The sequence below is a fragment of the Rhinatrema bivittatum genome, chromosome 8 (genome assembly GCF_901001135.1).
Source record: "Rhinatrema bivittatum chromosome 8, aRhiBiv1.1, whole genome shotgun sequence".
Lineage (NCBI taxonomy): Eukaryota > Metazoa > Chordata > Amphibia > Gymnophiona > Rhinatrematidae > Rhinatrema > Rhinatrema bivittatum.
This window is the reverse complement of record NC_042622.1, coordinates 227,587,871-227,600,827: the sequence shown is the minus strand read 5'-3', so window position 1 is coordinate 227,600,827 and position 12,957 is coordinate 227,587,871. Positions and strand designations below refer to the sequence as shown.

The 12,957-nt window shown below is 43.7% G+C and overlaps 1 protein-coding gene across 5 annotated transcripts in view; it reads left to right on the top strand.

The window, feature by feature from the left end:
* The window catches only part of ARMC6 (armadillo repeat containing 6), a 59,913-nt gene that overhangs the window by 37,912 nt on the left and 9,044 nt on the right, over positions 1-12,957 (top strand). For all 5 annotated transcript variants that reach the window (XM_029613860.1, XM_029613858.1, XM_029613859.1 and 2 more), the window contains exons 5-6: positions 10,656-10,801; positions 11,868-11,999. In XM_029613860.1, coding sequence (XP_029469720.1) covers positions 10,656-10,801; positions 11,868-11,999 — 278 coding nt within the window. The remainder of the gene's footprint in view (positions 1-10,655; positions 10,802-11,867; positions 12,000-12,957) is intronic.

Genomic DNA, 12,957 nt, shown 5'->3' with positions numbered 1-12,957 from the left:
ATTGTGGCGGCCAGGCACCAGTTATGGTTGCGGAAGTGGTCGGCCGATGCAACCTCCTAAGCTAATTTCACCAAATTGCCCTTTCACAGCTCGCTCTTATTTGGCAGCAAATTGGAGAAAGTGACCAGTAAATGGAGCGAATCACAGGTTCCTCGTTTTCCAGAAGATAAGAGACAGACGCAGCGCTCCCTTATCATGAGAATTCGTGCTAGGGGATCCTGGTGTTTTCGACCCTATAGATGAGCGACCTTTCAGTGGACTCGGCCCTTCGATAGTAACAGGAGATAGGGGTTAGGCTCTCTCTCTTTTATCAGAGGTGGATCGAGATCACATCGGATCAGTGGTCCTTGAGGTGATAAGAGACAGATATTCGGAGTTTTGCAGTATTCGTCGGGACTTGTTCATGGTGTCTCCCTGCCACTCTCCACAGAAAGAAGCAGGTGGTAGAGGTTACATTGTCAAGGCTCCTCAGTCTGAGGGCTGTGGTCCCAGTGCTCGTTTCTCAAGAAAATATGGGGTGATATTCCATTTATTTCATTGTACCAAAGATGGAGGGCTCCTTTCGTCCCATCCTGGACCTCAAAGGTATCAACCATCATCTATGAGGGAAGCCTTTTTGCATGGAAACTTTGTGCTCGGTAATAATGGCTGTGCAGTCGGAGTAGTTTCTGACTGAGGCATATCTTCACATTCTCATCCGACTAGAGCATCAGCGCTTTCTGCAGTTCGCAGTTTTGGGACACCAGTTTCAGGCACTACCATTTGGTCTGGCCATCGCTCCCAGGACCTTTTCCAAGGTAATGGTGGTAGTTGTGGCAGCATTGAGAGAGGATGGAACCCTGGTGCACCCGTATTTGGATGACTGGCTGATTCACGCCAAGTCGCTGGAAGAGAGCTGCCTGGTAACTCAGAAGGTGATTTCCTTGTTGCAGGAGCTCGGCTGGGTGGTAAACTTAGCTAAGAGCAGCCTTTAGCCTACTCAGTCACTGGAATACCTGGGGGTTTGGTTCAATAAGCAGCAGGGCAAGGTGTTCCTCAAATTCGCAAGTTGCTAGCTCAAGTCCGTCTGTTGTTGAACACTCTGCATCCAACTGCATGGTCTTACCTGCAGGTTCTTTGATTAATGGCAGCGACCTTGGAAGTGATGCCATGGATGAGGGCGTAAATATGTCCTCTTCAATGCTCCCTGCTGGCTCAGTGGAATCCTTAGTCTCAGGATTATTCTATTTGGCTCCTCCTGCCTATGGAAGTATCATCCCAACTGCAGTCGCGACTGTAGGCGGATCATCTACGAAGGGACTGGCTGGTACTGAAAACAAATGTGAGTCTCTGAGGTTGCAGAGCCACTGTCAGGAGCTGACAGTGCAAGGGCATTGGAATGCAGAGGAGTCTCTCTGGAGCATCAATCGGCTGGAAGCCAGGACCATCCGGTTGGCCTGTTTATTTTATTTATTTTTATTTTAAAAAGTTTATATACCATTTTTTAAATAATTAATTTGTCAAAACGGTTTACATGGTATAGTATACATACATAATAAAAATACACGTAAAATCTCATTTAAAACATATAAAAAAGGTTTTAGGAAAAGGTGGGACTACTTAGATTGGGGGGAGCTTAAGGAGAGGATAAGATTAGAAGGTAAAGTGCCCATAAAGAAACCTAGGAGAGAAGAACTGAATGCCATAGAAAATAGGTAAGTTTTTAAGCTGCATTTAAATTCCTTGCTGGAAAATAACTGTCTTAAAGGTTCTGGGACCGAATTCCTACTGAAAAGGCGCGTCTTGTGATATCTAGCCGCGCCAAGCGCACTGATGGAATTTCCAATAGGTTTTTAAGTAGTGACCGTATTTGTCTGCATGGTTGGTAAATACGAAGAAAGGTGCAGAGCCAAGTTGTTGAGTCATTGTATATTAGGTTATGTAAAATAGATAAGATTTTTACTGAATTCTATAGTGAACTGGGAGCCAGTGCAGTGAACAGAGGATTGGAGTGATGTGTTCTTTCCGAGAGATTCCAGTCAACAAACGAGCAGCAGAGTTTTGAATAAGTTGTAGAGGATGAAGTGTATTAGTGTGAAGGCTGAGATAAAGAACATTACAATAATCTAGACCTGAGAAAATGAGGGCTTATAGAACTGTTCGAAAGTCATGAGCAAAAAGGAGAGGACTGAGACTTTTTAGTGTCTGAAGTTTGAAGAGAGAGATTTTGACAGTAGTAGAGATGTGGGCAGATATAAACAGGCTCGAGTTGATGATTACTCTGAGGTTTCTTGCTTTGGATACAATTGGAATAGATAAATCATCAATGTTCAGATGAGTTGAGGGATTGCAAGCAGAATGTGGAATGGAGGAAAGGATTTCAGTTTTTGAGGTGTTTAATTTCAGGTGATTATGGGATAACCAAGAATTGATGGTTTAATATAAAGGCAGACTGTGAAAGGTTGACTGACCATGAAGGAATAAGGAACAAAAAACTGAATTATCGTCTGCGTAAATCTTGAATTGAACATTGAGACTGCTAAGAAGGTGGCATGGGGCAAATGATAGATGTTAAACAAAATGGCCGATAATGATGAACCTTGTGGGACCCTTGAGGTAGGGAAGTACGAATCGGACAAGTATTGACATATGTTAATTTTATGAGGATGATTAAATAGGTAAGTGCGAAACCAGTTCAGAACAGTGTCTCTTATGCCAATTGATTCCAATTGGTAGAGTAGAGTTTGGTGGTTAAGAGTATCAGAAGTTGCTGAAATGTCGAGGAGTACGAGTATGTAATCAATATTGCAGTTCGGCAACAGGCTGCAAAGTCAGTCAGTCCGAATAATGTCGGACAACGCAAAGACTGTGGCTTACATTAATCTACAGGGTGATCAAATTTGCGGACAACACAAAATTATGCAGAGTAGTTAAATCTTAAGCGGATTGTGATGAATTGCAGGAGGACCTTGTGAGACTGTAAGATTGGGCTTCCAAATGGCAGATGAATTTAATGTGGACAAGTGCAAAATGATGCATATAGGGAAAAATAACCCTTGCTGTAGTACACTATGTTAGGTTCTGTCTTAGGAGTTACCACTCACGAAAGAGATCCAATGCCACCACGGTAGCTTATATCAATCGGCAGGGGGGCACCAGGAGTTGCCTGGTGGCTCTGGAGGCCAGCAAGCTGTTTGCCTGGGCAGATCGTCACCTGGATCGCTTAGCAGCTTCCCATATTGCGGGGAAAGAGAATGTTCAAGCTGATTTCCTCAGTCGACAGTGAGGATCCCGGAGAGTGGGAGTTGTCGGATGGAGCAATGGACCTGATCGTCCACAAGTGGGGTCCCCCCACTTAGATCTGATGGCTACTCTGAATAATGCGAAAGCTCCCTGATTCTTCAACCGCAGAAGGGAGCACTGCTCAAAGGAGTGGATGCCCTGGTTTTTCCCTGGCCTCACGACATTCTCCTGTACTGTACGTCTTCCCTCCTTGGTCTCTGGTGGAAAAAATACTCAGAAGAATATTTATTATTATTTATTTATTTGCTTTTTTATACCGACATTCATCGGGGACCCGTCATTCTTGTGGTTCGCGAATCTGGTGAACCTCACGACGGACGGACCTCTTCGTCTCGGCCATCTGCCACGCCTTCTTCGGCAGGGTCCAGTATTTTTCAATCAGGCGGATTGCTTCTGTCTAGCAGCCTGGCTTTTGAACGGCACTGACTGAGAAAGAAGGGATAAAAGAAGAGGTTATCTCCACTCTGTTGCGTGCCCGTAAGACTTCTACCTCTCTCGCTTACGTACGGATTCGGAGAGTTTTGGAGACTGTGTGTGCTGAGTCTGGAGTGTCGGCCCGCAAGGTTTCGGTCTCCAAAGTCCTTTCCTTTCTCCAGAATGGCCTTTCCAAGGGGCTTCAACTCTTTATGGGTACAGGTTTCCGCTCTTGGTTCCCTCTTGGGCACTATCGATGGTTACTTTGTGGCGGCTCATCCAGATGTCTTTCATTTCCTCAAGGGGGCCAAGCATTTGAAGCCGCCGGTCAGGCCTACTTGTCCTTCGTGGAGTCTTAACTGGTGCTTTGGGCCCTGTGTGAGGCACTCTTTGAACCCCTCCGGCGGGCCACGCTTAAGAACCTGACTCTTAAGACGGTTTTTCTCGTGTCTGTTTGCTCCGCTAGGAGGGTGTCTGAGCTCCAAGCGTTGTCTTGTAGGGAGCCCTTTCTCCGTTTCTCTGATTCAGGGGTCTCCCTTAAAACGGTACCATCATTTTTAACTGAAGGTTGTGTTTTCCTTTAATGTTAATCAGTCTGTTGAACTTCCTGCTTTCTCTCCGGAAGACATTGTGAATACACCTGGTGGTGACCTGCGGTGTCTTGATGTGAAGCGGATGCTGCTGCGATACTTGCAGGTTACAAACGAGTTTCGGGTCTCTGATCATCTGTTTGTATTATGGAGTGGTCCCAATAGAGGGAATAAGGCTTCTGAGGCTACCATTGCTCGCTGGCTAAAGGAGGCAATTGTGTCGGCATACATCTGTCGGGGCCGGCTGGTTCCGTAGGGCCTAAAGGCCAGTCGTTGCGTTCACAATCTACTTCTTGGGTGGAGAGTCTGTCAGTCTCTCCACAGGAAATCTGCAGAGCAGCTACTTGGAAGTCTCTGCACACTTTTGCTTATCATTATCGCCTTGATGTGCAGGCGCCAGTCTTTGGCTCCTTCGGAAGGCAAGTGCTTCGAGCGGGACTGTCTCGGTCCCACCCTGTTTAGGGAAGCTTTGGTACATCCCACTGTCTGAACTGATCCAGGTACGTACAGGGAAAGGAAAATTGATCCTTACCTGCTAGTTTTCGTTCCTGTAGTACCACGGATCAGTCCAGACTCCCTCCCGTGCACTATCTGCGACGTTCGCTCGAAGTTCTTTCTTTACAGTTATTGGATGCCTTGACTTCCTATCATAATTTTAAGTTACTGGAAGCATCTACTAGATGAACATGGATCTATATGTAAGAGCGTTTATAAACAGAGTTTTTCAGATTGTTCAAATTATCGGTTCCTTGTTGCTTGCTTGTTCTCCGATTGTCTCCATCTGCTAGAGGGGGGGCAAAACCCAGGAGTCTGGACTGATCCATGGTACGAAACGGAACGAAAATTAGCAAAGGTAAGAACCTAATTTTCTTTTCCTAGCAATGACGTCAGATGGGTTCACCAGTCTGTAGTTTCTCGGATCAGCCCTGGAACCCTTTTTAAAAACTGGCATTAAATTGGCCACCCTCCAATCTTTAAGTACTGTAGCTGATTTTAAAGATAGTTTACAAATTATTAACTGTAGGTTTGCAATTTCATTTTACAGTTCTTTCAGTTCTCTAGGATATATGCCATCTGGTCCAGGTCATTTGCTATTCTTTAGTTTGTCAATTTGCACTAGTACATCTTCCAGGTTCACTGAGATTTGTTTCAGTTCCTCTGAATCATCACCTTTCAATAACCCTTTTGGCATGGGTATCTGCTTTACATCCTCCTTAGTAAAGACTAAAGTAAGGAATGCATTTAATCTCTGTTATGACCTTGTCCTGCCTTAGCACCCCTTTTATCCCTCGATCATCTAATGGTCCAACTGACTCTCTCGCAAGCCTTTTACTTTGAATATACCTGAAAAAGTTTTTATTATGAGTATTCCATGCCTTAATCAGATGGTAGTACTCCCTGATGGTGCAGCAGGATTTGGACTGGCAGTAACACAGGAATAGGGCCAGGTCACTGGTTTGTCCAGCAATGTGATCCTGCATAGGGGGTTCCTAGTCTTGGGGGGGACGGGGGGGGGGACCTCTCCTTAAAAAAAAGAAAGAAAAAGAAACAAGAACCAAAGCAAGAAAAGGGAGAGTATCATTCCTTTTTTCCATCAATAAGCAGGCTGAATTACCTATTTCATGTGGGTGACGTATCTGGGGGGATTGAATGGACTTGTCTGTCCAAGCTGTAAAGTATGTGGTGGAGTTCCTGTGCGAGTATTGCTAAATGAGCCTCAGTCATTTTTTGTTTGTGTTGACGCACAGGCATGTACTTTGTCTTCCCTTTATGTTTTACCTCAAACTTGCATTTTCTGCTTCAAGAAACCTTTTGCCTTGTCTCGCTGCTTCTGCAGCCACTCAAACAGCACTTTTAAGTGCTTCCAAAAAAACTCAATTAATTGGGCAGGAAAGTCTGTCTTTCACAGAATGTCGGGCTACAACAAGAAGTCATCAATGGTGAATGGGTTAAAAAACTGTTTTTAAAAAAAAAAACTGCTCATGTGAAAAAGTCATGTCCCTTACTGATGGCCATGACTTATGCTACTGCTGTATGGGTCCAGACCCCGACCAGAAAACATATGAAGCTTGTGGACATATGTCCCCACAGTCACAGTGCTCCAGGTCTATGCGCATGGAAAAACTGTGTAAATCTCTGACAATTGGCAGTACATTTTCCTCCCGCAATGCAGCTGTGTCTGCCTCCTCGGGAAAAGCTTGTTCTGAGCCATTCTAAAATTCCTCCATCTGTGAAGTCTGCGGCCGAAAGGTCAAGTTCAGCTACTTGGAGACCACTGACGTATAAAAGACATTACTCCTTTGAGCCAACTCTATCTGCATCAAAGAAGCTCATATGAGCTTCATGAAGTGTCACTACAGACAACATCAGGCCATGGTCTCATGCCAGCATAGTGCTTCGAAACAGTGGAAGACCGATGCATCCTCCCATACTGCATCGAAGCATGGCGCCTCAATGCACCTGAAGTAGTCCATGCAATTGAAGCACTCAAAACCATCATGCTATTGAAGCACGGAGCATCGATCTGCCCAGTGCACGATGCATTGATGCTACCAATGCAAGGTGGATCAACACTCTCAATGCACAGATACATGATGACCTGATGAAAGGTACACCAATGCACCCTACAATGATGCACCAATGCAATTCATTCCAACCCATGTGATGCATCTTTATTCTGTTGATAAGGCCATGTGTTCACCACTTCATGTCCTGATGCATTCCACCATATTGCACAATGTCCCTGATTCTCCTTCAACCATTCAACCCCAAAGGAGCTTAGGATCTTCCAGATCTCTCAGAGATTCTTCATCACCTTCTAGAGAAGGGGTCAAGCTTCATTTTGGGTCTCCAGGAGATACAGGCTGGTCGGACAGCTGCTTCTTACTATCGAGGTCCCCAATCAGTAAGAGGAAGGGGTATCTTCTTTAGTTGATTTTGAAAGTCTAGTCCTGATTCTAAGGTCTTCAGAGTTGATCTGTCTTATCATTGAGGCATGGCGGGTTCACTCCCTGATTGTTCCAGTAGGAGGTCACTTACAGCTTGGTTTCCAGTAATTGGCCCGAATATCCTTAGATCAGTGGGTGTTAGATATGGACCCATTCCTAGCACCTTTATGGCTTCTTCCTATGTTTTGTTAACTAGACGACAGAAGATTCAAGTATGTCTGAGGAGCCTCCTGCTGCGGTGGTAATAAACCAGTTCCTTTTTTTGGTGCAGGGTCTCAGCTTTAATCTATTTCATGGTTTCCAAAAAAAGGTGTGGGGGTTCCTTCAGGCCAATTCTTGATCTGAAGAGAGTGAGCAGGTGCTTCTGAATTTCTGTTTTGGGATAGAGACTCTTCAATTGTTAGGGGCTTATTTTCCCCATCTGACAAGAGGATCTAATTAGCTCCAATTCCATTTCCTACAGGAATATTTCCAGTTCCGGTCACTTCCATTTGGGTTAACAATAGTTCCACAATTGTTTAACATAGTTTATCAATATCTGATCGCTTGATTGATCAGAGCCAAGTAAGTCTAGGAAGGATTTCAAGCGTCCAAAAAATAGGCCAAGAATTAGTAGGCTTGGGTTGAGTATTTGAGGAAAAGTAAGCTTTTCCTTTCTCAGTTGTTGTTTTATGTGAAAATACTTTTCAACTCATTCTCAGGTTGCATATATCTTATTGTGGAAAGAGTAGACTAGATGCTCCTATAGGTACGAAGGTTGGTTGCTCTATCACCCCCAAGAGCTTGGAATTGTCTTTGGCTTCTTTGTTCTATGGCAGCCTCTCTGGCTTTAGTTCTGTGGGCCAGAACTCTTGGGAGATTTATTCAGTTTTTCTCTCGAGAGTTCTGGCTTCCTTTGCCTGTGTGAGGAAGGAATGGTCTTCATTGGTGGATGGTTCCTCAGCAACATTTTGCGAGAGGTCAGGCTGTCAAACCCTCTTGGGTTTTAGTCTTGACAGATGGGAGTCTGTAGGGTTGGGGAAGCCTCTGTGTGGTCAAAGTGGTACAGGGTCGGGTCTCTCTTGTTAGCTACCTGCTCCCTTCAACAGACTGGAAATCAGGGTAATCAGATTGGCCCTGTGTCATTTTCTGCCTTGTTCAGAGAGGGAAGCTTTTAGTGTTATCTATCATTGCTACCATGTTGGTATGCACCAGAAGTCAGGTATAAAAGAAGACAGATCACCTTTTTCCTTGGACCGTGTGGATTCTGCAGCCCTTGTCCACGTCTCACATTGTGAGTCATGAGAATGTGCAAGCCGATTTGAGCCAGAATTCTGGTTTCTGCTGTGCTGTCAAGATCTGATTAATATACAGGCATAGTAGGCTCACGTCATCTTCAGTTTTAATAAAAAACATAATTGAATAAAAGCTGTGCTTCCTGTTTTACAATAATGCAGGAGAGTAAACAAAGTAGCCAAAAGGCTTCCCTTACCGTGCAAATCATGAGTGAGGTCCAAACAGCTTGAAATAGTTAATTGCAGCCCTCTTCATACCCAGCCCTAAGAATAGAGAAGAATGTTGTACCAGCAGAGAACTCTCTGCTGGCTGGAACTTAAAACAACTGAACTATAAGGGTGCATCTCTCTTCAGAGTAATGAACCTCTGGCTGGATGTAGCCCAGTTTACAATACCTGGAAAGTAACAGCATTACTGCATCCCTAACTTTCTGTAATAAACATAGCTCATCTGAGAGAGCTTCAGTCTACCATTCCCAAGGTCAACAGTTCAAGACTCCATGGGTCCTTACATCTGCCTTCAGGGAGTGAAATGGTTGTGGTCTTCCTTTGGTTCCTCACTGAGACAGCGTTCTTGTTCTTTAGGTGTTAGTGTTGCCTCCCTTTGAGCCCTTGAAACAGACCTCTCAAGGGCCTTTTTTTTAAGGTACTATGTTCTGGTAGGAATCTGTTCAGCTTGCCATATTACAGAGATTCAGGCCTTGTCCTGTAGAGATCTCTCTTCCTTTGTATCAGATTTGGTATCTTTTGGCCTGTTTGTTCCTTCCTTCTTGAGGGTATGTTCTGCATTCCTTTTTTTTTTTTTTTCAGTCTGTTTGACAGCCTTTTCAAAGTGTGCTAAGATACTTTGGTGTTTGTTGAATAATTATCCAGTATCTTGAGGTGACTAATCTTTTCTGTACAATGGATAGACTGTTTGTGATGTTTGGAAGTCCAATGAAGTGGCTTCTACAATGCCTTTGGCCATTTGGCTTGTTTACAATTGTGTCAATATGTTTACTCAGAGGCTGGCAGGCCCCAGAGATTTTCATACTTATTCTATGAGAGCGCAGTTGTCTTCTGGGACAGAGAGATTGCTGTGGCTTTGGAGGACAGTTGCAGGGTGGGAACTTGATCATTCCTGCATTCTTTTGTGAAACACTAAGATTTGGATGTTTTAGCCAAAAGGGATGCAACATATGGAGCTGGAGTTTTCAAGATATCTCTGACTTTCTTCCTCCCTTCTTAGTGGGACTTTGATACTTCCAGCCTGTAAGGATTGGTGTAGCAGGATGAAATGGAAGGAGAAATCCTATTAATCCTGCTACAGCAGTCCAGGCCCCTCCTGGGAAGTTGGGCCTTTTTTTTTTTTTCTCCATGAAAGCTATGTACGTTGGATTTAGGTCACATTTTGTGTATAGGGTAAGTTGTATGCCCTGGGTTGCTCTGTGGTTGCATTTCTTCTATCCTTACTCCCTTTTCTTTCCTTAGGGAACTGGTGCTTGGAAATCTGAGGTTTTCTCCCCAAACTTGTTTTTGGGGTTTTTGTTTAACCTTCACATTTGAAAGTATCAGTCTGCTTGTTTTCACTGCTTTGACATGGAAATTCTGGATCTTTGTCGGTTGCATGGCTTCTAAAGTAGTGCCGATGTCACAAGAAAAGGCAGTGTGTGCCCTGCCTCTATCTGGTGGCAGGGGGAAATAACCCACCTGCAAGGATTGGACTGGACTGGTGTAGCAGAATTCATGGATGGAAAATTAACAGGTAAGAATTTCTGCATTTGTGGCTTCCGTTGCTATTTGGTTGTGCTGAGCATACTTACTGGCTCATTGATATCGAAGCTTGTTGAGCTACACATGACTCATCCTTTGTGGGTTTTAATTACATACAACTTTCTATGTGAAGTGTGGGTGTTATGAGAAATCACTAAGCAGTTTCAGTAACCTGCATAAATATTAAACACAGCAAACCCTCAATGTTTAATTTTCAAATGTTCTTGGCAATCATTCTAATTTATTTATGCATTTTCTGCTATGCATATCTGTCCCCGAAATCTGCATGGAAGAAGCAATGAAGTTAGTGGTTCTGAATCTGTTTCAGACCTACATTACTGACCATCCGTTTCTTTCTTGCCCTTTTTTGCTTTTTTCCTCTTCCCTCCTTCCAGGATTTATGAACAGTTCCAGTGTTCTTAGTGAGCTGTGCAGCACCCTGGCACGTCTGTCAGTTCGAAATGAGTTCTGCCAAGAAATTGTTGACCTTGGGGGCCTAAACTTCATGGTGGCGCTGTTAGCAGACTGCATTGATCACCAGGTACAGTGCATGGCACTGCAGATAGTGTATAATGACATCATAGTGACTTGGGACCAGATTTATTTATTTATTATAAACATCGGATATTCTTCTTTTTTCTAAGGTAATCTCAAGGTGGATTACAATCACATTTAATCAAATTCTAATTACTTTGTGACACAGTTTACAATTGACAGGAAAAAAACATGAAGGTGGAGCAAATAAATAGATACAATTAGAGGTATGAAGTGGATTGTATTCATCATCTAGGGAGCAGCAGAAGATATGGTAATACCGAGTCTGCTACAACATTAGAGAGTTAGATAATGTACTGACCAGTCAAACAGCTGTGCATATAATACAGATTTTAAGGTTTGATAGTACAAGAACCTTTTGAAAACAAGGTTAGTAGTGTGCTGTGCAGTCTTGTAGGTTAGTGGTTTGTGTGATTAGATTGGGGAAGTCCAGGAGTCTTTGCTTTTGTGGTGCAGTCCATTTTTATGGCCTAGTAAAGGTGCCACGGTTTTCTCCAGGACAATAGCTTTTGGAGATCTGTACTACTTAAAGTATTCCAGAGCAGTTTTGGTCCATTTAAACCAGAAACTGAAAATTTGGGCCCTTAAAGGCTACAAAGTGAGGCTTGGATTTCAGGATGGCAACTCTGTATAAATTAAATTCCAGGTTTAAATCCCATCTAAAAACCCAGCTTTTTGAGGCTGCACTTAAATCTTAAACCTGATTGTCCACCTTCAACCTTATTAAATAAAAAAACTTTAAACATTGTCTTACGATATGAAATTCCCCAGTCTCTTGACCTATATGTTTGTCTTGATTAGATTGCAATCTCTGTTGAGAAGGTGTTATCTTCTTTGTGTTGTTTGTACAATGCTGCATGCATGAAAAGTTAAGTAGTTGAAATGTTAAGTAGTGGTAGTAATAGTAGTCCTTCTATATCTTGTGCTCCCTGAATATGCAGCATGAAGATCTGGTAGCTCGGACCTTGTTGTGGGGCCTGAATAGAAGAGTTAGGCAGGCAGCAGTTTGTATTAGGAATGGCTGAGTGCTGCCTCTGTTTGATCCCTTGTAGGAGGTTGTAAAGCAGGTGCTGAGTGCAGTCCGGGCGATTGCTGGAAACGATGATGTAAAAGATGCCATTGTGAACACAGGAGGCACTGATCTTATTGTGCTTGCCATGAATCAACATATTTCCAACCCTCAGGTAAGGTGTGCCCAGATCACAGGTACTCCAGTAACCTGCTATCAATGTTTCTCAGTGACTCAGCATAGATGTAATAGTGCTTGGCAGCAGATAATGTGCAGCCCTGGATATGGCAGTACCCGGTAAAAATGCTAATCTACCACTAAGTTTTGAGAGTGATGATACCTACCTTCTCTTGGTAGTCCTCTTCACTTTGCTTCTTCTTGTGCTTTTATTTATTTATGTATGTATGTATTTATTTATTTATTTTTACTTAATTGAACATAGGGCACTGTACTGAACATAATTTTTCAAAATCAGTTGGATATGATATTTCCCAGAACTTTTATTCATTTTGTACACCGTTGGCCACCTTTTTTCTTTTTCTGGACTGTTTAGGTTCTTCGGTTCCCCCCTTGCTGAAAACATTATTCTTCTTTGTCCCGCAGATCAGCCCAGACAAATGGGAATACACTTGCTCATCGCTAGCTGGAGGCAGTGAATGTCTTCCTTCTTTTTCTGATGTCAGCCTGTATATTCTGGGATAGCAGGGTACACCATCAGTAGTTCTTTGCCTCCAGCTACAATGGCAGCGATGCTGGGATAGCAAGAAAAAAAGGAAAGAAAGGGAAAGTGCTAGTGGCAAAGGGGGTCCCCAGGTAAAATTGTTCTTCCGTCTCATAGTCCAGTCTCATTTGGGCCTGGCAGGACTTCTCATTGCCTGCTGGGCCAAAAAAAAGGGGTGGGGGGAGGCAGAAATGCTGCAGGAGAAGCACCTCCACTTCTCCCACCCCTCCCTGCAGTGCCATGATGGAGACAGGCAGGAAATACCTCATTCCCTAGCGTGTAGCAGATGGACTCAGAACAAGTGGGTATAGTGTGCTCGTGCTAGCAGTTGGAGACGGATCTGACGTCAGCACGGGTATATATTCCCCCACAGGAAGTGAAGCAACTCAGTAATTTCCGTCTCCAAAGCAGT